The 27,061-nt window shown below is 38.3% G+C and overlaps 1 protein-coding gene across 2 annotated transcripts; it reads left to right on the forward strand.

The window, feature by feature from the left end:
- The first annotated feature begins 5,077 nt into the window (after nt 1-5,077).
- LOC143031810 (uncharacterized) lies at nt 5,078-14,477 on the forward strand. Of its 2 annotated transcripts, none has more exons than XM_076196118.1 (2): nt 5,078-5,310; nt 10,742-14,477. In XM_076196118.1, exon 2 carries the CDS (start codon nt 11,133-11,135, stop codon nt 12,417-12,419), a length of 1,287 nt encoding a protein of 428 aa, XP_076052233.1. In that variant the 5' UTR covers nt 5,078-5,310; nt 10,742-11,132; the 3' UTR covers nt 12,420-14,477. The 2 variants fall into 2 exon arrangements, with proteins under 2 accessions (XP_076052233.1, XP_076052234.1); XM_076196119.1 differs by having other exon boundaries at nt 5,304-5,408.
- Nucleotides 14,478-27,061: the final 12,584 nt, after the last annotated feature.

Genomic DNA, 27,061 nt, shown 5'->3' on the forward strand with positions numbered 1-27,061 from the left:
CTTTATTCCTAGCACTATTACACTGTTTCCTGGATTTAAGGTCAGGGCTCACTAGAACTCCCAAGTCTCGCACTCAGTTTTCTCCAAAATGTGTTATCCAAATTATATCTGCTTTCGAGGTTGTGTAGCCCTACGTTTAACATGCTGCACTTTTGATATATTAAAGTCCATTTGTCATTTCACTGACCATGTAAACAATTTGTTAAGATCATCCTGTAGAATCTCAGCGTCGTCTCCTGATCTAATTAGGCATCCTGTTATATTGTCATCCGCACGCAAACTTACTGATATCGCTGGTAATCCCATTCTCCAAGTCATTTATGTACATAATGAACAATAAGAGACCCAGAACTGAACCCTGGGGAACTGCACTAGAAACACTCCATTTTGAATTTAATATCATTTATGGTGATCTGTTGTTTTCTGTCACTGATCCAAGTTCTAATACATTGTAACACTTTTCCTCCCATTTTTATTGAGTAGTCTCTCGTGAGAGGGAAAATGGGGTGGCCAGACGTCCTACTGTAGGCAGGACCGTCCTGGTTTTTTTTTAGCACTGTCCTCCATGCAGTGCCACCTCAAGCAGGACGTTAAAGACATTGGCAGATTGGAAAAAGTACAACGGCGAGCCACAAAACTGAATCCAAATATAAAAAATAAATCATACAAAAAACCGACTAAAACATATGAATCTGTTTTCCTTAAAAGAGTGTAGACTCAGAGGTGACTTGATACAAGTCTTTAAGGGGACCTGTGGACGCGATCACTCGAAAAATTCTGGCACATGAACGAATTTTAGGTAAACATTAAAAATAATCTCTATGATTGTGAAACACTTCGACCAAATATTACAGCTCAATTCAGGTTATATATATATATATATATATATATATATATATATATATATATATATATATATATATATATATATATGTATACAGAATAAAATAGATAAATTATTGGCAACCTCTGGCAACTCCATTGTATATTGGAATGGTCAAAATTTCGATAGCCATTTCTGCTTTGTTTATATGGGAACTCTTCCCCTACGAAAGACTACTTACTAAATTAGCTTCACATGGAATAAGTGGTAGCCTATTAAGTTGGAGTAGTAAGTGGTTGAATGATCGAAAACAGAGTTGTTTTAAATGGAAAACTTCTAGATGGAAAAATGTTACGAGTGAAGTTCCTCAAGGTTCCGTTCTTTTGCCACTTCTATCCATAGTATGTATAAATGATATAGACCACGGACTAAAATCTACTGTTTCCAAATTTGCTGATGATACAAAACTGTGTGGAATGGCAAATGATCACTTAAACCAATTAGATATTCAAGAAGAATTAGATAAATTACAGCAATGGTCTGATATGTACAAGGGGTGAAAGTGGCAGTAGACTGGAAGTGAGTATTAAGGGAGAGAGACTGGAGGGAGTGGATAGTTTTAGATACTTGGGTGCATCCAAGTCTATTACACTATCCACTTCTTCAGTCGCTCTCCCTTAATACTCACTTCCAGTCTTCTGCCACTTTCACCCCTTGTACATCTCATCACCTTACTTTTACCGACATTTATCTTCAAATTTCTTCTTTCACACACTCTCCCAAACTCTGTCACCAACTTCCTCAATCCCTCCTCTGATTCTGCTACAAGCGCAGTGTCGTCCGCAAACAACAGTTGGAGCACCTCCCACTTTTCTTCATTTTCTTTAAACATCTCAAATCCCTGACCCACCACCCTTACATTTACCTCTCGCATAACGGAGGGACAGTAGCAGTACTAAAAGTTTCATCATTTCTCTGTGAGCAGAGTCCTCCTCTATCACAGACAAAATTATGTGTAGCTCTGGTCCGTAGAGGCACCCCATATAGACCCTAAAGTATCAAGTGCATGCTACTTTGCCATAACAACATGCAGCCAATACCCCAGACGGGCTGCAATGAGAAATAGACATTTGGGAATGGATGCTAAGAGGAGATTGTATGAAGGAGTGACTGTGCCAACAGCACTGTATGGGACAGAAACATGAAACATAAGAGAGGAAGAGAGAAGAAGTTTGAATGTGTTTGAGATGAGGTGTCTGAGAAGTATGATAGGGGTTACTAGTCTGGATAGAGTGAGAAATGAGGAGGTGAGGATGATAACGGGGGTGGAAAGGGAGTTGGGAGATAGGGTGGATGAAAGAGTATTGGGGTGATTTGGACACAAGGAAAGAATGGGTGAAGAATTGTGAAAGAGGTGTGGAAGGCAGAGGTGGAAGGAGTGAACATGAGGTGGTGACCTAACATGAGATGGATGGATGGATGGGGTAAAAGAGGCTTTGGGGAAGAGATGGATGTCTGTTGAGGAAGAACGGGAGAGGACAGAAGACAGGGGTGAATGGAGAATGGTAGTATATGGATGATGTTGTGATCCATGAGGAGGAATGGGTGGGGGATGGGGGGGGGTGAGGGGTTATGCATGAGAAAAAATTGATGCAGCCCGAAGGGATTTCTCCCCGTCTTTTCCTTGTCTGCATGAGGGGGGGGGGGTCGCCGATTTAATGAAGCGGCCTTGCTGTGGATGTGCTGTGTCTTGCAACACTGCTTCTGACCCAGGGCAGTGGACAAGATACAGGGATGACCCGTCATCCAGGAGGTGTCAAGAGAAGAGGGAGGGAAGAGGGTGGAGGTGAGTAGAGTGTGGTGGGGATGGAATGGATGGGAGTGGTTTTTATGCCTTTTTTTTCTACCTCCCTTACAAGGGGTGAAAGAGCCTTTTTTATGCGTATGTATATGATTGACGGAAAGTTAAGATTTTAGCCTCACAATTGACCGACCACGGCCAGGAACTTACGATATGAGAAGTCTACGTTAGGAGCTATTGGACAATATAAATATCATGTTAGATATACGTGTGTGCGTGAGTCTGGAATTTTACCCTAACCTTACCTAAGGTAAATATTTACTATAACACACACACACACACACACACACACACACACACACACACACACACACACACACACACACACACACACACACACACACACACAGTGGCACAGTTGGTAGAGCGCTGATCTGGGAAGTAGAAGTGCTCCCAGTACCCAGTTCGAATCCTGCCCAGGGCCGAAATTATTTTGGTATCGCTGTGCCTCGGGTCGTTACTCTGACTCTCGTGGGCGGGGAGTTGGGTGTGTGTGTGTGTGTGTGCAAGGTCATAGCATTACCCATAGATCGGACCTACGAGCTCTGAGCTCTCTTCCAGGAGGGAAATAGCTGTCGATCACGAGTCCAACACGTGATCCAAGGACCAAGTGAATACACACTGGAGTCAGAAATGGGAAGTGGACTTTAATACTAAGAAGTGTAGCATAATGGAGTTTGGAAAAAGCAAAAACAGAATATCAGGAAAATATACAATTGGAACCAAGGAGGTAAAGAAGGCTGGATCCGAAAAAGATTTGGGGGGTAATTATCACAAACGACTTGTCCTATGATAAACAGATTAACAAAATTGTCGGAGAGGCCTACAACTTGCTAAGATCAATAAAAGTGGCATTTGCATACTTGGACGAAGACATGATAAAAAAAAATATTGGTTATATTGATATAGACTAGAGTATACCCAGTACCAAAAAGAATATAAAGCACTTGCAAACCTATCATATGAGGAGAGATTGGCTAAACTGGAGTTACCAATGCTGGAGCAAAGAAGAGAGAGATGTGACCTACTGACCATCTACAGAATCATGAAAGGCAGAGATACTTGACAGAGAGGACTTACCAAACTGGGACAAGAGGGCATGGAAAGAAAAAAAAAAACATAGCTATAGAAGAGAACTGAAGAAAAACAGTTTTCCACAAAGAGTAGTGGACACTTGGAACAAACTGAATAATGAAATAGTATGCGCAAAAACCATTCATGAGTTTAAAAGTAAACTAGACAGTGCGATATACAAAGGCGGGACACCACGAGCATAGCTCCCCTGCCCGCAAAATACAACTAGGTAAATACACTGAGCTCTCTTCCAGGAGGGAAATAGCTGTCGATCACGAGTCCAACACGTGATCCAAAGACCAAGTGAACACACACACACACACACACACACACACACACACGCACGCACACGCACACAAGGTGGCGCTGTAGGTAGAGTCCCTGACTGTCACTGCGGCGGTCCGGGGAATCAAATCCTACCCAGGGCTGAAATAATTTCAGTATCGCTGCGCTTTGAGTCGTTACTCCAACTCTTGTGGGCGAGGAGTAGGGTGTGTGTGTGCGTGTAAGGTCACAGCATTACCCATAGATCGGTCATGCGAGCTCTGATCTCTCCGGGAGGAAAACAACTGTCAATGACGAGTCCAACACGTGATCCAAAAACCAAGGTGAATCACACACACACCTATCAACTAGAGCTCGGAAGTATGCCGAACAAGACGAAAATTCTCAATAGTGCAAGGAAAACAAGAAGCCTGGTTTGTATTGAATGGGAGGGGGGGGGGGCAATGTGGTTACCTAAAATTATATTTCTTCTGTGTTAGATTTATTCTATGAAAGAAAATAAAAGACAATGAAAATTGTGATTTTGAACCGAATGTCGACTCAAAAGTAGAACCATCTAGAGGCGCTACACCGAAATTAAATGTAAAGAGAATCCCTGAAACGACAGAGAAGTTCCGACTGAATAACGAAGACTTTTCCTGGTTTTGGTAAGTACGAAAGAAGAAATTTGAGTCGAAGCTTGGGCATGGAAAAGGAGATAAGTATTAATTGAAAATTGTGGGAGAACGAATTCGTAGAACTAAGGAAAGATATTGTAGAATTAGCGAAAGGTTTAACTCAAGCTAACAATGAGATATCTGATCTGAAGAAAATTAAGAACTAAATAATGAGCTAAAGGGATTAGAAATTATCTGATGGAAGTTAAACGTGAACATGAAAAGATGAAAAATAATTATATTACCAATAGTGAGAATTTAAAAATACCTCTTTTTTTTATAGTTCTATTTCCTATCCTAACTGACTATCGCTATAAACCGCTTTATTTTTGTTTGGTTTCTTTCGTTTATACTCCAACCGCGAAAATATGTAAAAAATTCCTATCCTGTTTTTGTACTCCGCCGGCCTCCTTCATCCTGCTATTCCTTTCAATAGTTTTGTTGTTTCTCCTTTTGAACATTTATTTTTGCTTTCCCTAGTAAGAATTTCCCTGATGTTAATTTATCATCGTCACTTTTAACTCGTGTTTTACGCCCTTATTCGTCAAGATCCTGGCATTGTTTATTTACATATGACGTCATAGACAGCCAAGCTTGAGTTGCACTCTCAGGTATTTGAAGAGCTTGTTTTCGTGGCTGTGTTTTGTACAGGCTTTATATTCTTGTACAAGTGTCCTTTTCTTGAATTCGTAATTGAAATAATATAGTGGTAAAGTAGTTTTGTGCATGCGTTGTGTGTATACTTTTGGCATTTGCTACACTTCAATTCTCGTTTGGAAGTGTATTTGGCATTCTGAGCTGGGGTAAATGTGTAGGTATTTATCAAGATGTTTGCCAGCCTGGCACCTGCAATTACCTATATAGTCCATTAGCTCTTATCATTCTGAGTATTTTTAACCCCGGATATAAGTACTGCAAACTAATAGTAATATCAATAGCTATTTAAGGAAAATTAAGATGAGTGGAGGTCTACATTTACCAAGGGGGTAGGTCAGGTCTCACTGGTGCAATTCTTACCTCTAGCTCTTGTCAATAACAACTACATGGTATAGCAATAGAAAATTTATTATTAATTTTGTAAATTGTATATCAATGTAATATGCAATTTTCTTGGCGGAAATAAAAAAAAGTTGCTAAAAAAGATTTTATAACTAATGAGGTTGAGCCAGACGAATGGTATGCCATGTTTGTTTTGATAGATGCCAACGTTGAAGAAATGAAAAGGTGATAGATTCATCTATTCTAACCTAACCAAACCTAACCTAACCCGTATTTAGTAAATCGGTACATATAATTTAAAGGTTATCTGGATTGTCGTTATTGTGACAGATGTTGGCTGCCTGTTCAATCACTCTTTCTGATTGCAGGGTATAAAGGTTTCTCATAGTTTGAAGGAATGCATGGATTTCAGCTCCATAGCATTCCTTCAAGAATATATACCTCGCGAAGTACCGAAGTACCGAGGGCATACACCAGGCCTCAATACCCACTCTTTAATGTCATGCCAAACCCGCTCAATAGTAGTATGTACCTCCTGGTCCCCTGGTTTGATGAAGTTTTTCGAGTGATTGGTAGCGTGATGAGTATAACACCACTTGTTAACATTACCTGGACTGGGAGAACAACCGATGCACAAAGTGATGTCCATTATGTAACTGACATTTCAACAGGACCAGGCAGATGACAAACACTTGACAAATGACAAGATGGCGTCCCGATCCTGTGCTAGCAATTTTGTTTGTTAGTATATTTGCTTGTAGCAATTTTTAGAAAATTGAGTGGCAAACATTTTGGTATATCATAAAAATATTTGTCAGTCCCTCAGCTGCAAACTTGAACTCTGTCGTTGGCTAGCTCTAATCATTGTGAGCATTTTGAGCTCAATACATTGACATTGGCAGCGATTAAAAAATCAAGATTGGCAAGCATCTTTATGTTTATCAATGTGTGTATCTTATTTACTTACATTGTTCTTACATTCTTATCGGGAATGGAGCTCCATTCAGTCCTCCTCAGTAGGAAAATAAAAAATTCATAAAGTTCACTCGCAATTCAATGTGCACTGATTATGATATTCTTGTGAGTAAAATATTTCTTGATATTCACTCCTCATACCCATGTCATATCAATTAGAAGTCATTGCATTATAATATTAGCAGTTATACCTTTCCTTATCCAGTCTTACGTAGGTACTGGATGCAGGTCATGTAACCTATATGTCCAGATTACTTTCAGCTTGGGTAGGTCAGACCTCTGATTTGTGTCCTCTTTGTCCTCCCTCAATTGACCTTGACCAGTTGTGTCCACTAGTGTGAGACTTTCTTCCAAATTGAATTTAGTCTCCTGATTGGCCCAAAATTGACCAAGTCTCCTTTTACATTGTATGACAGTATAAGCATGATTTAAGGTCTTCTCTTTTTCTGTATGAAGCTGATGGAGAGGGGGTGTCACCAATTAAGTGAAGCATCTTTGCCATGGATGTACTGTGTCTTGCTGCATTGCTTTTGACCCAGAGCAGTGGGAGGGATATAGGGATGACCCATTATCCAAAATGAGCAAAGATGAGAGGGAGGAAAAGGTGGTGGATGGGAGCAAAATGGCTGGGAGTGGGTGTGAGCCTTTTGTGTGTGTGTGTATGTGTGTCTGTGTATTTACCTAGTTGTGTTGTATGGGAAGGGAGCTATGCTCGTGGTGACCTCTCTTTGTATCTTTCAGCATCAAGTTTTTTTTTTAAATTGTGAATAGTGTTTGCACACACTGTTTCCTTATCTAATTTATTCCAGGTATCCAGTACTCTATGTGGGAAGCTATTTTTTTCAGATCTCTTCTATAGTTATCCTTTTCGAGTTTCTCATGTCCTCTTGTTTTTCCATTGTCCCATTTCAATAAATCATCCCTATCAAGTATTTCCATTCCTTTCATGATTCTATAATCAGTAGATCTCCTCTTTCTCTTCTTTGTTCCAGAGTTGGTAGTTCCAATTTGGATAATTTTTTTCCATATGTTAATTTGGAGTCAGTGCCAACTTTGTCATTGCTCTTTGTATTCTAATTTCTTTATATTCTTTTTAGTACTAGGTGTCCAGTGTTGCTGCATACTCCAGTTTTGGTCTTATTAGTGTAATATTTTTTTAATCATTTACTCATCCAAGTAGTCAAATGACACTTTCATTGACCTTAATAGGTTGAAGGTTTCTCCGACTATTTTATTGATATGTTTGTCTGGTGTCATATCTTTGCTGATTATTACTCCAAGGTCTCTGTCTGAGTTCACTTTTTTGACTTCTTCACCAATTTTATAATTCTTGATATTCTATTTTTATTTTTTCCAAACTCCATTATACTACACTTCTTGATATTGAAGTTCACTTCCCACTTTTGAGTCCATTTCCAGATTTTGTCCTGGTCTAACTGTAATAATTCACAATCCTCCTCTGTTCTTACTTTCTTTAGTATTTTTGCGTCATCTGCGAAGAAATTAATATAACACTCCATTCCTTCAACCATGTCATTTATATATATGGCAAACATGATTAGGCCCAATACCAAACCTTGCTGGACACCACTTATCATTTTTCCCAATTTGAGTATTTGTCTAATTACTACCCTCATTTTTCTCCCAGTCAGGAAGTCTTCCATCCATTTCAATAATCTTCCTTTTGTGCCATCTATTGATTCTATTTTTCTTATTAATTTCTTGTGTGGTACTTTAGCAAATGCTTTTTGAAGGTCTTGAAAGGTACAGTCTGCCCATCCACCCTCTCTTGTATTATTTCTATTAGTCTCGAATAGAAGCAGGTCAGGTTTGTTGTACATGACCTTCCTTGTCTAAATCCAAATAGATATGGATTCGGTGTATTTTTTTCTTCCAGCTGTTTAACCCATCTATTTTGATAACTTTTTCACATATTTTTGCTATTGTGCTTGTTAGGGAGACTGGTCGTTGGTTGGATTTCCTTTTTTATATTGTATATTTTGTCCATCAACTCCTATATGCATTCTTTAAATATCTAATTTGCAATTCCATCCGGACCATGTCATTTTCTGACATCAAAGTTTTTTATTTGGTCTCTTATTTCCTTCCTTGTTACAGTTATTTCTTTCATGTGGGGGTTGTCTCTCTCCCTCTATTCCCTCACAGTTCTGTGAACTTTCAATTGTGAATACCAATTTGAAATGACTGTTCATAATTTCAGCTATTTCTACTTCTTTATATTCATAATTTCCCTGGTGCAGCTTTCCAATTTCTTGCTTATTTTTCAGTTTACAATTTACATACCTGTAAAATAGTTTAGGTTGTTCCTTGTATTTTTCTGTTATACCTCTTTCATAGTTTCTCTTTTCATCTGTGTATTTTTACATAATCATTTCATAGTTTGATACATGTTTGCCATTTACTTCTTTTTTTTTTCCATCTTTTCCAAGCTTTGTCTCTTCTATCCTTAGCCTCACTACATTTTTTGTTGTACCAGCTTTTTATGTATACTCTTTCAGTTGATGAAAGCTTTTGTTGGGAGAGAAAAAGGACCAATATTTATTTGCTCAGGGAGATATGAACCATAAAATGTGAGCATGAGCATGCTACTATTTTCTCTTATTTTTGCAACTCAGTGAACTTTGTCAGGGCATAATTAATATTTCCGATAATTTTTTTGTGTAGGTCTTGGTTGGAGATATGTGGTTTGCAGTAATTGAATGTTCAGTGCGGTTTGATGGATTTGTAAATTCCATCTGAAGGGCAAGGTAGATGGAGGAGTATTATGGTCGCTGTTAAATCCTTACCTCGGATCATCTTGACCATATATTTTGAGGTTATTTTTAGGGTACACTCCAGTCTCTCTAGATACTTAGCAGCATGGATAAAGTTACCTCTATTTTCCTGATAGTATGTCACAAACCAGTTAGATGTAGTGGTGTGGTGAAATTTGTTAGCACATTCTTTAGCATCATTGAAGAAGTTGGGATAGTAATCATTCTCATTGTCAAGTACATTCCTTGATCGAATGATCTCAGCAATTAGGCTGTCATTTTCAAGGAGGGAAATGCTCAAATGGTATAAAAACTCATATAGTATCCAACTTTAACATTTATTAAGGTTAAGAGGCAGGGACACCTAAACTGAGATAATACTAATATCAAATAAAGGTTTCACAAGAAAAGTTATTTAATTTTATTTTGTGTATTTATTTTTTGACAGCATTATGACACAAGTGTCACAACCAGTAAGGGAGTCACAGGCTTCCTGGAAGATAACTGGGTTTTGTGTATATAATGCCTCTGTGTTTAAATGACCTGTAGGTTGAAAATGTTAAAGCACTAATTCTCACATTATACATTGTATTCTTGCCACATATACTGGGGTTGCACCTTTGATAACAGTTCCTTCCTGATTACATCATGATTGTTGAGATTGTTTTAGTAGGTATATCCAATATTTATTTTCCATTAGACAAACAGGTATTTTAATTAATGTGACAAGATGAAATATGGAAAGTTCCTCTACAGTTTCATTTATTATGCTGAAATAATAACACAGGTACACCACTTACCAGTGTATCTGAAAGGATGTGACTTGCATCGCTTATTTGGGTCAGATGAGATGAACTGCATAAACCTTCCTAGAGTTGGTCAGATTTAGATTCTGGTCTTGTGAGGCCAAACATGGAATGTTGTGGAATTATGTTAAAATATGACTGCTTTGGCCAGCTGGGCCATTTCCCTCTTCCAAATTTCAAGACATGATGAAAAAGCCAGAGCAAAAATTGAATCAGTCCAGTTGTGGTAGGTAGAGTATGCATGTAGCTATTGGATAGTTTTCAGCACATTTATAATGAAAAAGTAGAATGCAATATATAATAGCACCATATCTGTTAGTATTTTTATCTATTTTATGTTACATTTTGGCAAGTACAAAGGGTCTGTTTAGGTACAAAGGTACTTGAATATGAAATGGTTTGTGTACACAACATTCACAATCGTATTAGTGTCTTATGCAATTTCTAAGGGTTAGATGTCAATCTTAAGATTCCATTTTTTTTTCCAGGAAGAGGGTAACTATCACCATTCCTTTGGAAGAGCTATCCATAGAATCCATATGTGTCACACAATGAAGAGGATCCAGTGTGACAGCTACGGCACATCTATATCATGAATTATCTTAGATATCACGTGGTGACCCACACTGGAGAGAAGCCTTTCAAGTGTGACCTTTGCAATTCTGCTTTCTCATAAAAGCGTGATCTCATGGTACAAAAGTCACTTCAAAGATCATGTGGTGACCCTCACAGGAGACTTTCCAGTGTGACCTTTGAAATTCTACTTTCTCACAAAAGGGTTCTCTTATACAGCCTATGAAGACCCACAGAGTAGAGAAGCCTTACCAATGTGACCTGTGCAATGCAGCTTTCTTATGAAAGAATCACCTCAAATTTCATATGATCACCCACACTGAAGAGAAGCCATTCCAGTGTGGCCTGTACAATAAATCTTTCACACAAAAGTGTTTCCTAAAAGATCACGTGATGACCCACACAGGAGAGAATCCTTTCCAGTGTGACCTGTATGATTCTGGTTTCTCACAAACGGATTCTCTCACAAAGCATATGAGGACCCACCAAGGAGAGAAGCCTTTCCAATGTAACCTGTGTGATTTAACTTTTTCACGAAAGGAACATCTCGTACTGCATACAAGGACCCATACCGGAGAGAAGCCTTTCCAGTGCAACCTGTGTGATTTGGCTTTCTCACAAAAGAGTTCTCTCACAAGGCACATAAGGACTCACACAGGACAGAAGCCTTTCCAGTGTGACCTGTGCAGTTCTGCTTTCTCACAAAAGGGTACACTCAGAAACCATATGTTGATCCACACAGGAGCAAAGGCATTCCAGTGCAACCTGTGCAATTCTGCTTACCCAGCAAAGAGTTCTCTCACAACGCATATGAGGACTCACACAGGAGAGAAGCCTTTCCAGTGTGAACTGTGCAGTTCTGTTTTCTCACATAAGGGTAATCTCACAGTGCATATGTTGATCCACACAGAAAAGCCATTCCAATGCAGCCTGTGTGATTCTGCTTACTCAGTAAAGAGTTCTCTCACAATCCATATGAGGACCCACACAGGAGAGAAGCCTTTTCAATGTGACCAGTGCGATTCTGCTTTCTCACATAAGGGTTATCTCACACAGCATATGATGACCCACACAGGAGAGAAGCCTTTCCAATGCAACCTGTGTGATTCTGTTTTCTCACATAAGCGTTCTCTCACAATGCATATAAAGACCCACACAGGAGAGAAGCCTTTCCAATGTGCCATGTGTGATTCTGCTTTTTTACGAAGAGAACATCTCATACGGCATATGAGGACCCACACGGGAGAGAAGCCTTTCCAATGCAACCTGTGTGATTCAGCTTTCTCACAAAAGAATTCTCTCACATTGCATATAAGAACCCACACAGGAGAGAAGCCTTTCCAGTGTCACCTGTGCAATTCTGCTTTCTCACTAAAGGGTAATCTCGCAATGCATATCAAGACCCACACTAGAGAGAAGCCGTTCCAGTGTGACCTGTGCAGTTCTGCTTTCTCACAAAAGGAAAATCTCACAAGACATATGAAGACCCATACAGGAGAGAAGGCTTTCCAATGCGACTTGTGCAATGCAACTTATTCAAGAAAGTATTTTCTCACAAAGCATATGAGGAGCCACACAGGAGAGGTTTTCTAGTAACCTGTGCAACTCTTCTTTTTCACAAAAGGGTTATTCCACATAGCTTATGAAGACTCACACAGGAGAGAAGCCTTTCCAGTGGGACATCTTTGATTCAGTTTTTTCACAAAAGACTTCTCTCACAAGGCATATGTGGATGGACATTGGAGAGAAGCCATTCCTGTATGACCTGTTTGATCAAAAGATCACACTTTTCTGATAGCTTGCATTAAGCCAGCAGAAGAGCAATTATTCAAGCAATGCCTATGCATTAAGAATCCGGCATGGCATTCCCTTTGTTTTACCTGTAAGGTCATTAAGAGTGAACAAATTCGTTCTTACAGTTCAATTTATAATGAATTTGTCCTCAATTTATGTACAAAAAAAATGTTAGTTGTTCTCCTGGTAAAGACCCAAGTTGAATTAATTTACAGTCCATGCATACAAATGAGTGATTAGTCATAGATAGTGCTCTTTGCCTCATCTATTTAAAGGCATTCATTGGCCTGGCTGCTTTTTAGATTTAGTTGTAGCCAGCTGGATTTGACTCATACAGTTTGGCCAGTTTAAGGTTGTGCCCCAGTTTGTAGTTGCTCCAGTTGCAGTCTAATTTGTAGTTACCCTAGTTGTAGTTTGATAAAGGTAGTAGCCATTGATCAAGTGTAGCTGTGGTGAACAGAGTCCCCCACATGTGTTTCTGCACGATATTTCAGCTTATAGTATCGCCGCTGCAGAAGTGGAAGGGACAGGAAATTTATATGTTGTGTAGAAATAGCTGGCCTTTGGCCTTGTATTATATTTGTGTAGGTTAAGTCTATATTACTCCTGTACTACATGCATATATATCCTCATGAAAGCACAACCTAGGCCCTGCCGAGTCATGTTTCGGTCAGGATGGGTTGTGTGCTTCTTTAGCATACGCATGATGTGTATATAAGGACACCAGGTTTTGGTGTCCAGCCCAGCTCTATTCTGTACTTGCCACAAGCGGGTCACGACTCAGATCACTCTGCGGTCACTTTGGTGTTCAGGGCAGGACGCTGAGCCCTGCCCGCTGACCCAGCCTACCAGAATAAACCCACCAAACTCACTCGAGTCTCCTTCACCTGTTTACCAAAGCGCAGGTAACATTCTCGTAATGTTTTATAGCTATAAGGTTATTCCTGACAAACCTTGTGAAGTTTGTAGCAGCCATGCAGTGAAGGCAGTCCACATAGTTGTGGCTGTGCTGTTCTAGCTATTGCAGTGTACCAGTTCCAGCAGTAACTGTACCAGCAGAAGGCCACATAGTCATGACAGTAGTCATTCCAGCAATCGCGGTGGAACAGCGGATTGCCTTTGTCCAGTGATAACCTTGTAGCTATTTTGGTTCTGTAGTGTTCTAATTGAATAGACTTAAAGCATTGTTAGCATTATTTCTTCCTAACCCCCCACCCCCACCTCTTTTTTTCTCTCTCTCCTTATTCACCAGGTTGGGGTCTATCCTTGTAATTATTAATGTTTAATGTTGATATAAGATGTTAAGAATTTTACCTGGTAGTTTCTCATGACCTCTGTGACATCCATCTCTTGCCCCCCCCCTTTTTTTTTTTTTTCAAGCTCTTTACAAGGGTCCCAGCCATTGAAGGAGGACAGGGCCTCTGTACCCGATTGCCATATGTGGTGGAGGACACGCTACTATCACCACAACCTGTGTGATGCAGCTTTCTCACAAAATGAATCTCTCCCAAAGCATATGAGGACCTACACAGGTCTCTCAAATGTCACACGGGGATTCCCATTGGTGAGAATCCATTCCAGTGTCATTTGTGCAATGAACAGTGTTCCTTCTAAGCTGTGTGCATGTACACACATTTTACAACTAGCATATGAAGGAAAAAATGTACACAAGTTTTTCACAATGAAGTTGAATTTGTCAAATAAATTGTATAATTTCATAATAATGAATTAAAACAAAGATGTTATTTTGAGAATATGTCAATGACCTGTAAGATGGAATTATACAAATTCATAATTTCACATGTTTTGAGATCATTTATACTGTTTTTGGTTGGTATTATCACCTGTACTTGTTCAGTTGAATGAAATAAAACAAAACAAGAAGTATGTTATCAATATCGCCCCCTCAGATTGTCCTTTTTGACCTGAAAAATGTGTATACTTCATACAATTCCAGTGTTTGTTAGTTTTTCCTAATGTATCAAATTTAATTTGGAAAAGAGAAAAAATATCAGTAGAGTTTCCCTACAAAGACCTATTGTTAAGGAATAAAAAACATGAACAAAGAAGATACTGATGAAAAAAAGACTATTAAAAGAGCCTTGGGATAGTAGAAATATTAACATAAAAGAGGAACAAAGTCAAAGCAAAAATTAAAACTCATAAATTATGTTTAAGAAAAAGGGAGTGACTGGAAAGTCCCATCCTAACTTTGTACCTGACTTTACTTGAAAGGTAAAAAAAGAAAAAAAAGATTGTGACAACCACGTTTGATAGATACTGCACACACAGTCTGTATTCTGTAGCCATTTGTAAATTTATAAAATAAAATAAAAACATTCTTCTTACTTCAGCTCCCAGTAGTAGGCGTTATGCCTGTCAGTGGTCCCAGCATGTTCCTCCATCTGGCTCTATCATGGAAGGCCCCTTCCTCCCTCAGAGTTTTGATGTTGGGCAAGTCTTGTCTGCTGAGGACTTCTTCAACATTTTCTTTCCATCTCTTTCTTGGCCTTCTTCCGTCCGGCATCCACTCCCAGAATCGCCTTGCAATTCATTCTTCCTCCTCTCTAAATGTCCCAACCATCTTAACTTGGCGGCATCTATTTTGCATAGCATAGAGTAGATGCCAATGCTTTTCCTTATATCTTTGTTTTTTAGTTTATCTCTCCTCATCTTGCAAACTATGGCACTCAATGGTCTCATATCCACTGCCTGAAACCAGCTCATGTCCACATTTGTCATTACCCAACTTTCTGAACCATAGGGTAGTTGTCGAGACAGTACTGAAAAATAATCCTTTTCACTTCTAATAGCACATGTTTTTCCTTTATTACTGGCCAGAGAACTCCAACATTTGCACTATATTTATTCTTTCTGAAATATCCCTCTTATTTCCACCCTCCTTAATGACTACGCTGCCAAGATAATTGAAGATGTTTGTATTTTTTACCATCTTATTTCCTATGGTGATGTTGAACTCATGTTCTTCTCTTCTGCTAATGGTCAGTATTTCTGTCTTTTCTATATTCATTTTCATGCCTTTCCTTACAAAGCACTCATCTCACCTTTTTAAGTTTTTTTTATTTCTTCCCTATCTGTGCTCCAGTCAGCGATATCATCTGCATAAGCCATTATTCTGTTCTTAAAGTGTTCTTCTTTACCTCCTTTAAAATTCTCTATTACAGTTTCCATATATGCTATAAAGAGCAGAGGGGATAACACATTTCCTTGTTTAGCCCATTTCCACAGGGAACCACTTTTCTGACCTTTTTGATGTAACACTGCATACACAGGTGGTAATACAAACTTTTTATAGCTTTCTTTAGATGTCCCTTGACACCATAAATTTCTATCCCTTTACACAAGGTATTGAATCAAAGGCCATCTGTAGATCAATAAATGCGATGTACAGGCTTTGGTTATACTCCCATGCCTTCTCTATCACCATCCTTAGTCCAAAAGGTAAGTGTTGTTGACCCAATACTTCTGTAACCATGCTGCACCTCTCCTAAAATTGGTTCTACTAGGTCTCTTACTCTTCTCTCAATTATTCTCTCAAATAACTTCGTGATGTGGGGTATGAGGGAAATCCCTCAATAGTTGTTACAATTTCCAGCATCAACTTTACCTTTGAAAATTGGGACTATTAGGGTTTCACCCCATTCCTCTGGTATTGTTCCTTCTCTATAGATCCCATTTATGAGCTTCAATATATTTCACTGTACTACATTTCCTCCTTTATTAGCTTTATTGATGTTTCATCTACTCCTGGTATTTTGGATTTTTTTTCTTTCTTTTTCTGCCCATTCAAATTATTTTTCTGTGATTTCATCATGTTCTTCTCCATCTAAATCTTCCTCTGTCTTTTGCCATTGTTCCTCATTTCCTACATTTAGCTCTTGGAAGTATTCTCTCCATCTATTGTCTATCTCATCCTGATCCATAAGAACATTCCCCTCTAGGTCTTTAATGTTATATTGTTTTGCCTTGCTTTTCCTATATGACTTTGCTATACCATATAATAACTTTTTTCCTTTCTGTAAATCCTCTGTCAATCTCTCCCAGATCTTTCCATGTCTCAGTCATTGCTCAATCTTTTGCAAGATTTGTTTATTTCCTTGCCAGTACATATTCTGCTCAGCTTTCAGGTGTTTGTCTTTCTTAATTTCAAAGTTTTGTTTTTTACTGCCTGTTTGACCTCCTCATTCCACCAAGGTGTTTGTCATTTTTTCTATTTCCTTTAATCCATTCTACTCCTAAAGTTTCTTCTGCTACCTCACTGATTGTTTCTTTCAAAGTGTCCCATCTTTCTTCTTCCTCATCATTTTGCTTCTCCAATTTTTGTGTAAGTTTAGTTTTATAAGTATTCTTTTTATCTTCTTCCTGCAAACTTTTTGTTTTGATTACTTTTCTTTTTCTACATTGCCGTGGTTTTACCTTACCAATCTTAAGATCAGCCACTAGTAACCTGTGGTCTGAATCTAAACTCACTCCTGGTATTACCTTTATATTGGTAAAAATTCTTCTGTCTGAACATATTATGTAATTGACAATTCATTTTTATCAAACTGTCCTGTATTTTGATTCCATCTATATTTAGTGAATGCTCCTCTTTATGTTGATCAAAGCAATTCATTATTTTGAAACCCTTTCTCATGCATTAGTCTATCAGTTTTTCTCCTGGGTTTCTTGTCTCATCTTCAAATGTCCCTATTATATTTTCTATTCCTTCTCTTTCCTTTCCAACTCTAGCATTAAAATCACCAATCAAAAGTCCTATATCCCCATCTAGAATATAATATTCTTCCTCTAAATGATCCAAGAAATTTTCTCGTTCTTCAGGACATCACTGTTGTGGTGCATATACTTGATATATATTGTATTTTCTTCCTTTCATTCGTATTGTACACTTCATTAGTTTTTCATTGATCAATTTAACACCTTGAATATATTGTGTCGGTCTTGGTCCCACTATCATAGCTACCCTGTGCCTTCTCCCTCTCTCTTCTGACCCACAGTACCCGTATTTTTCGGACCATAAGGCGCGGGCAAAATCCTTAAAATCGGCCAAAATCGGGTGGTGCGCCTTATCGTGAGGTGCACCTTATGTGTGGCTTCAGTGCAAAAAAATGCGTCAGTGACGAATTATTTTGTCACGTTTCGTAGCTAGGCTGCCGACGGCGACAGTGCATAGGCCCAGCAAAAGTTACAACCAAGTTATAACCAAAATGCATGTATCTTGACAAGAAAACTGCGAAAACTTCGACAGTTTTCGAGTCCATGCCACCGCATTCATTCACGCTATCATGGCTATGATATGATAGCGTCCACAACACAGACAGCCATTTTGCATTGGTCTAGTCTCGCTCCACTCGGACTGTAGTCATTTAGGTATTTTTTTTTAGTTTCGACCATGGGCGCAATATGGCAATATAAAATTAAATTATTAATTTTGTAAACTAAATGTATCAACGTAATATGCAATTTTGTGGGCGGAAATGAAAATAAAAATACCTTGCTACAAGCAAATATGCTAATGAACGAAGTCGGTAGCATAGCATCGGGACGCCAACGTCTCTCACGACGACGACAACGAGGACAACCCGGATGGCATTTGCAGGTAATGATTTATTAAACACAGGTTAGGTTAGACGAATTCATCACCCTTTCATTTCTTCGACGTCGGCATCTATCATAACAGACATGGTGTACCATTCGTCCGACACGACTTCGTTACTTACAAAATCAGTTTTCGCACCTTTTTTTATTTCCGCTCACAAAATTGCATATTACGTTAATTCATTATATTCTATTTACAAAAAATTAATAATTAATTTTCTATTGCTATATTGCGCCCATGGTTGAAACTAAAAATTACCTTCATTTGTAATCTTGTGTTCTTAAGTGAATAGAGAATTCCGGGAATAAAACTGCTAATGTTGGTTTTATTCCCCACAATTCCCGTAACGTGTTTATGTTGTTTTTTAGGGGTATTGGCAGGGCAGACCATCCATGGAGGTGGTCTGATTTCACTGACCAAAATAAAAAAAATATATACAATTTATTTTTGTAACTTTGCTAAATCCCAACCGATTTTTCTCATTCAACAACGAAAATGTTCAGTTCTGGATGCACTCACATATGCATGATTATCCGATGACAAGACCAGGTGCGCCTTATGATCAGGTGCGTCTTATGTAAGGACGGGGAATAAGAAATTACGGGTGCGCCTTATGGTACGAAGCGTCTTATCGTCCGAAAAATACGGTACATGAAAGTATATCCCCTTCCAAGATACCTTCCTTCATCTTTTCCCCAGTGTATTGTCTCTACCATTCCTATAATGTCCATCTTTCTTTCATTCATCACCTTCAAGATTTTTTCTTCTTTGTCTCTATATGTTGCGATGTTAATCGTTGCAAGTCTTACTTTGTAGGGTGTCTTGTGTGAATTTCCTTTACATTTCCGATTTCGTTTACCAAAATGCTGTCTGGATTCCGGGGCTTGCCGTGGAGTTTCACGAGCAGAAGACTTTTTACACGTACACCGGCTAGCTCTGCCTGTCGTAGCAACCCTCCTCCTTTCTCATCCGGGCTTTGGACCAGCAACGGCGGTCTTCAAATAACAAAATTGCAAATAACTGATGCACCATGTCAAATTAGAAGCAAAAGATGTAAGGTGAAAACGAACTGCTAGTGAATGTCTGAATGAAATAATGAAAAGTGATTTGTCCAGTTAGTGGAGGATGTTTGATATTTCCTCTATTTCACACTGTAATTTCTAATTTGGAAGTGAACATGTTAATGCATCTTGTAATGAATATCATAATTTTCTGGCTGGTACTACATAAATAGTTTAATGGTTTCGCATTTTCCCTGCAGGAAACAATAAAATCTAAAGCGATATAAATTTTTACAGAAATGGTGGAATTTGTCCTTGAATAAAAATGAACACTCCTGTGACTTGGCAAAGTTGATGGATATTGGAAAAAGCTTAACTAAGTCTACTACAGACTATCGGTGAGGTTGTAGTCTAATGAATCAAATAAAAAACAAATTTAGAAACCATTTCAGAGAAAGTTGTTTGAATATACTTATGAGGCTGAAAAGATACCAATTATATGGAAATCCAATAAATTTAGATATCGTTCATTATATTTTTGTCAGCTCTGTCATTGTTGTTACTCAAAGGCCTTGCAATCTTTGATCTTGCATTATATAAGAAAGTGCCTAATGATTTGTCTTTTACATGGAAAACTAAATATAAAACGTACATTATTCCAAATACATAATGAAACATTAAACTAGATGGCCCTTAGAATCGTAAAAGACAGTTTTGACCACATTATAAATGATAATAAGTGCAACTTTGTATACAATTCATGAAATTTTTACACAAACTATAAACACCAGGGTCGCAAAAAATAATTTAAACAAAATAATACCGGATCCTCACAAATATCCGAATGTGTTTTAAAATCTGATTACATATTTGTTGACCTAAGACCCGACTTTCCTCAAATTTTAATCGAAATCAGTTTATAACTTTTGGAGAAATTGCTAACAGACCAGCAAATAATCGGTGGCAAAAATGTGACCTCTTTGGTTTAGTTGGACAGTATGGTGACTTGGATGGGTGCGCACATACTTTGCAAAAAAAAAAAAAAAAAAAAAAAAATTGACACAAGCATATTTCTAAATTCATCTAACTAGGTGGAAGTTATTTTTTACAAAAATGACCTTGCTGATACTCCCTCACGATATATCAGTTTTAAGGGAAAAGGTGTCACATCCTAGAGTGAACATGATGATGATAATGTCCGTTGTTGTCACGCCCTTGCGCGAGTATGATAAAAATGTATGTGGTTGTCTGTCTTGTGTTGAACCGTACGTTGTATTTCAATAAAAGGCAAACACTGCATTTAAATTATATTGTATTATTTCTGTTGTAATTTTATTAAGAATTGTGTGATTTTATATAGATTGTGTGGCATGAGAACGGAGGAGATGCACATACGGGAAGTACGTCTCCGACGTCTGAGCCGTTTACGTAAGGACTAACTGGCACTCCGCATAAATGCGCATTATTGACGTCATTGGCAAAGGTTATGTAGGAGAACATAAGAATAAAGGAGACTGCAAGAAGCCATAAGGCCTATACAAGGCAGTTCCATGTCAATTACCATCTGTCATTCCCATCCATAAAGTTGTTTAACCGTAACTTAATACAACTGATAGTTTCAGCGCTCACTACATGGTTAAGTCTATTACATTTGTTGACCTCCCCATTAGTAAACCAATTCTTGTCTATTTCCTTCTTAAATCTAAATTTGTCTAATTTAAATCCATTACTGCGAATCCTGCCCTGTTGTCTTAATAAGATTACTTTGCGTCACCCTTGATAAAGCCTTTGACTCACTTGAATACCTCTATTGGATCCCCCCCCCCCCACTCTGCACCTTTCCAGAGAGTGTAAGTGAAGGTGCTGCCTCTCCTCAAAGAAAATTTCTGAGCCCATGTATCATTTTGGTCATTCCCCTCTGTACTAATTCTTGTGATTTGATATCCATTCTATAGGACGGAGACCAAAAGTGTACCGCATAGTCATGAATGGGTCTAACACTAGAATGAGACAATTACCCCTGCACTTTTATTCGTAACTGTCCTAGCACTGAAACCTAATGCTCGGTTAGCTTTATTCCTAGCGTTAGTACACTGTTTCCTGGACTCACTAGAACTCCTAAATCTCTCTCGCACTCAGTTTTCTCCAAAACGTGTTATCCAAACTATATCTGCTTTCGAGGTCGTGTAGTCCTACGTTTAACATGCTACACTTTTAGATATTGAAGTGCATTTGCCATTTCACTGACCATGTAAATAATTTGCTAAGATAATCCTGCAGAATCTCGGCGTCGTCTCCTGACCTAATTAGGCGTCTTGTTTTATTGTCTTCCGCAAACTTACTAACATCACTATTAATTCCATTCTCCAAGTCGTTTATGTACATAATGAACAATAAGGGACCCAAGACCGAGCCCTGAGGAACTCCACTAGAAACACTCCATTTTGAATTTAACACAATTTCTGGTGATCCGCTATATTCTGTCACTGATCCAAGCTCTAATACATTGTAACACTTTTCCTCCCATGTCATGGGCTTTGATTTTATTTAGTAGTCTCCCGTGAGAAGGAAAATGGGGTGGCCAGACGCCCTACTTTAGGCAGGACAGTCCTGTGTTTTTTTTTTTTTTTTTTTTTTTTTTTTTTTTTTTTTTTTTTTTTTTTTTTTTTTTTTTTTTTAGCTCTGTCCTCTATACAGCGCCACCTCAAGCAGGACGTTAAATTGTTCTTTTGTGACCTGTCTAAAAACAGTTATATAAATTACCTTGCATATACTAATGCGGTGAGAACTGAGGGCCACAATAACCACTGCTTTATTGTTTATATATTTTTTAGTAGTTGCTGTTGGGATCACAACACGAGGAGCCGCAGTGTACGACAAAAAGCCATCAAGGTTTCGCGCCAGTTCACCATTATTCATGAGTTGAGCTCGGGGACTAGATGAAAATTAGATAATGACGGCAGTTAGCAGTCAATCTAGATTCTTCGGGAGTTAGCTTAACTCCAAGGATGCGTCATGTCGCCCTGGCTGTTCAACTTATACATGGATGGGGTAGTGCGAGAGGTAAATGCAAGGGTAGTGGGCAAGGGATTGGAGATGGTTAAAGAAAATGGAGAAAAGTGGGAGGTGAGCCAGATGTTGTTTGCGGACGACACTGCGCTTGTGGCAGGATCGGAGGAGGGATTGAGGAAGTTGGTGGCAGAGTTTGGGAGAGTATGTGATAGAAGAAAGCTAAAGATAAATGTGGGTAAAAGTAAGGTGATGAGATGTACAAGGGGTGAAAGTGGCAGTAGACTGGAAGTGAGCATTAATGGAGAGCGGCTGGAGGAAGTGGATAGTTTTAGATACTTGGGTGCAAATGTGGCAGGAAAAGGTGGAGTGAAGGTGGAGGTAGAATGTAGATTGAGAGAAGCGAGTAAATGCCTTGGTGGATTAAAAAGTGTAATGAGAAATAGACATTTGGGAATGGATGCGAAGAGGAGACTGTATGAAGGAGTGATTGTGCCAACAGCACTGTATGGGGCAGAAACATGGAACATAAGAGAGGAAGAGAGAAGGAGTTTGAATGTGTTTGAGATGAGGTGTCTGAGAAGTATGATGGGGGTTACTAGGCTAGATAGAATGAGAAATGAAGAGGTGAGGAGGAGAACAGGGGTGGAAAAGGAACTGGGAGATAGGGTTGACGAAAGAATATTAGGATGGTTTGGACACATGGAAAGAATGAGCGAAGAAAGACTAGTAAAAGAGGTATGGAAGGCAGATGTGGGGGGAGTGAACATGAGGGGACGTCCTAGGATGAGGTGGATGGATGGGGTGAAGAGGGCTTTGGGGAAGAGGGGAATGTCTGTTGAGGAAGGACGGGAGAAGACAGAAGACAGGAGTGAATGGAGAATGGTTGTATATGGACGATGTTGTGATTGCATGAGGTGGAATGGGCGGGGGTGAAGTAGTATGTGTGAGCAAAATTTGACGCAGCCCGAAGGGATTTCTCCCCGTCCTCTCCTTTTGTGCAAGGGGGGACGGAGAGGGGGGGGTCGCCGATTTAATGAAGCGTCCTTGCTGTGGATGTGCTGTGTCTTGCGACACTGCTTCTGACCCAGGGCAGTGGACAAGGTGCAGGGATGACCCGTCATCCAGGAGGTGCTCAGATAAGAGGGAGGGTGGGAGGTGTGTGGAGTGTATTCAGGGATGAAATGGGTGGGAATGATTTTAGGCCTTTCCCTTTTTGGCTACCTCCCTTGTAAGGGGGAAAAAGCCTTTCTATATGTATGTATGTATGTATTATTATTATTATTATTATTATTATTATTATTATTATTATTATTATTATTATTATTATTATTATTATTATTATTACTATCATTATTATCTTTTTTTTATTATTATTATTGTTTATTTATTCATTATTATTATTATTATTATTATTATTATTATTATTATTATTATTATTATTATTTTTTTTTTTTTTTTTTTTTTAGCTCCTATGGCTCAATTGGTAAGATGACTGCTTGGTATGTCAGCTCTGTAGACCAGTTGACACACCCAAAAGGTCAACATTGTCAGATCAGCGGGTGTCTTTCCCTGCCCTGCCCTGCCCTCAGGTCATAGTAAGGCGTGGGGGTAACGTATGGGCGTAAGTTACCAAGTTGTATTTTTGTTATGCTTCTTTTCTTATCATTGTACTTTTTCCCCGATGTAATGTAACCAGATATTTATTACAACTTGTAACACAGATACCATATGTTAATACACTGCGACGTGCCCCAATTTTTGTATTGTGTAAAATTGTTGACATATGGTAACAACTTCCATCACCGGCAGGCTGGCTGGACATGCTCATTGCGCATGTCGAGTTGCCAGTAAAATATCTTTGTCTTTTTTTATTTTCTATGTGCTAGTATTAAGGTTTTTGCATAACATACATAATATTATTGTGTGTTTAATTTAAGGTTTTGTAAATGGTTAGGCTGTTTACTATTATTCAGAGTGGTATAGGGAAAACTTTCTATTGTTGTACATTTTGGCGTCAAAACCTCTTTCGTCGCTTCTTCTTTCTCAACTTCGTTAGAGTCGGTAGCCGGCCATACGTCTCCATTTCGGAGACTTTTTCATAAAAGGTATGTAAGTGTTTTTCATAGGAAATAAGTCCAATGTCTGGTGCATTTTTTATGATTTTAGGTTTCCCCTTTTTAATTGGTGCGTCCTACGGGCTTTTACCAATTTGTTCCTTGAGTATCCTTGTTAATCTGTTTCCTCCACCTTTTGTTTATCCACGTTACGTCCTATGTATGGTGGGGTTTTTGATAGAATTTAGGTTACCGCATTTTAGATTGGTGTGTCGAACGGGCTTTTACCAATTGGCTTTGTAAGTGACCTTGCTTCATCTGTTTTCCCCACCTTTTGTTTATCCACGATACGTCCTATGTATGGTGTTTTTTTTTTATATAAAAATATAAGGCTCACCTCTTTGGGGATTTTGATTTGGTACGTCATACGGGCTTTTACCAATTCGTTCTCGTGAGCGACCTTTATTTACAAGTTTCCTCCACCTGTGTTTATCCACATTGCACGTAAACTAAGTGTTAGTTAAGGGTTGTTATTTCTCACGTGATTTTCTGTCTTCTGATTTTAACTTTCATTTAAAACAAATACTAAATTGTGATAATTGTTCTGTTACCCAAGTGCTTTCTTGTTATTGCTTTGATGCGTAAATATATTTTTAAAACGAAACACTTTTTTTTCGTCCCTGAAAAAAATCAGCGTAAATAAATTAGCTATACTTTAAACATTTCCTCCCCCAAAAGAGTATATATATATATATATATATATATATATATATATATATATATATATATACATATATATATATATATATATATATATATATATATATATACATATATATATATGCTATGCGTTCTGAGGTCGTTTTTGTGCTCATTCAAGCGTTTCTTGGTCCCTCGACCTGACTCGCCGAAATATGAAGGACAGCCGTTGCATGAAATGCGGTAAACGACACTGAGGTTATTATGAACATTAGCATGCTTTTTAAATATTTTTCCTATCTTATTGGAAGACACTTTAGCTATATTTATTCCACCTTTAAACAAATAATTATCAATAGCTCCGGTGTTCGTAGAATTAGGGACAGTTATAAAATGAGACATCTTTTCCCGGGGCCTGGACGTTTGAGCCATCGTAGATCTTCTCGGCCTCCTTCATTGTTCTGGTGATCAAACCTCTGGGGTATTTCAGCTTCTTAAAGGTATTCTTGATGTATGCCAGTTCATCATCTAGGAGTCCTTTACTGCAGGTACGAAAAGCTCTGAGAAAGAAACTTATTAGAACACCAGTCTTGACACGTCTGGTGTGTGCTAAAAAAAAAAATAGTGGATAAAATCATCCCTATTGGTGGGCTTCCTGTACACTGAGAAACTGACCTGTTCAATGTTCCAATAATGTTTGCTATTTATGTGAATGACATGGGTGATGATGTGCAATGTTACATGAGCTTCTTTGCAGACGACGCCAAATTGTTAATAACTGTAGCATAATAAAGTTTTGAAAAAGTAAAAATAAAATATAAAGACAATATAAAATTGGAACTAAGAAAGTAAAGAAGGAGAGATCCGAAAAAGACTTGGGTGTAATTGTCTCAAACGACTTGTCCTATGATAAACAGATAAACAAAATTGTCGGATAATCCTATAACTTGCTATGAAAAAAGTGGCATTTACATATTTGGACAAAGAAATGGTTGAAAAACTATTGGTCACATTGATAAGGCCGAGACTAGAATATGCGGCGACATTGTGGTCACCCAGTACCAAAAGGAATATAAAGAAAATAGAAAGAATCCAGAGAGCGGCCACAAAAATGGCCCCTGCACTTGCAAAATATGAGGAAAGGGTGTCCGGACATAATCCCTCCTGGACACAATCCCCCCGGACAAAATCCCTCCGGACAATATCCCTCCTGGACATAATCCCCCCAAGACAATATCCCCCCTAGACAGAATCCCTCCTTGAGGATATGTTTATTTCTGTATTTCAATATATTAATGTATTTTGATATATATTCCCATATGATATTTGACTGTATATGTGAATATGTTTATTTATGTATTTTAATATGTGTATATATATATATATATATATATATATATATATATATATATATATATATATATATATATATATATATATATATATATATATATATGTTTGTAAAGTGTAGTAGTGGATCAATAAACTGTTTTCATATATTATTTATTCTAACAAGTATATAAATGTCTGTAATGCATGCATCAGCACCTCAGTAAAGTACGATTTTGATTACTTTGCATGTGATGGTATATAATGGGAGAGCTGCTAATCTGAATAATGTGGGGGGATTTTGTCCAGCCCGCTCACTTTTGTGGAGGGATTCGGTCCAGGAGGGATATTGTCCGGAGGTATTTTGTCCAGGGGGATTGTTTCCGGGAGGGATTATGTCCCGGATCCGAATCTATTTCCGAACAGTTTGAGACCATTGTTTCTTGTCTGATTCTTATTCAATGTTAAAATTTTGTCACTTTTGATGTTGTTAATTCCCTTTAGAATCTTAAAGACCTGTATCAAGTCACCTCTGAGTCTACGCTTTTTTTAGGGAAAACAGATTCATGTGTTTTAGTCGATTTTCTTATGATTTATTTTTTATATTTGGAATCAGTTTTGTGGCTCACCGTTGTACTTTTTCCAGTCTGTCAATGCCTTTAATGAGATTCGGTGACCATGCGGAAACAGCATATTCCAAATGTGGACGAACTAACGATTTATATA

This window comes from Oratosquilla oratoria, chromosome 12, assembly GCF_046742065.1.
Source record: "Oratosquilla oratoria isolate Oo_2021 chromosome 12, ASM4674206v1, whole genome shotgun sequence".
Lineage (NCBI taxonomy): Eukaryota > Metazoa > Arthropoda > Malacostraca > Stomatopoda > Squillidae > Oratosquilla > Oratosquilla oratoria.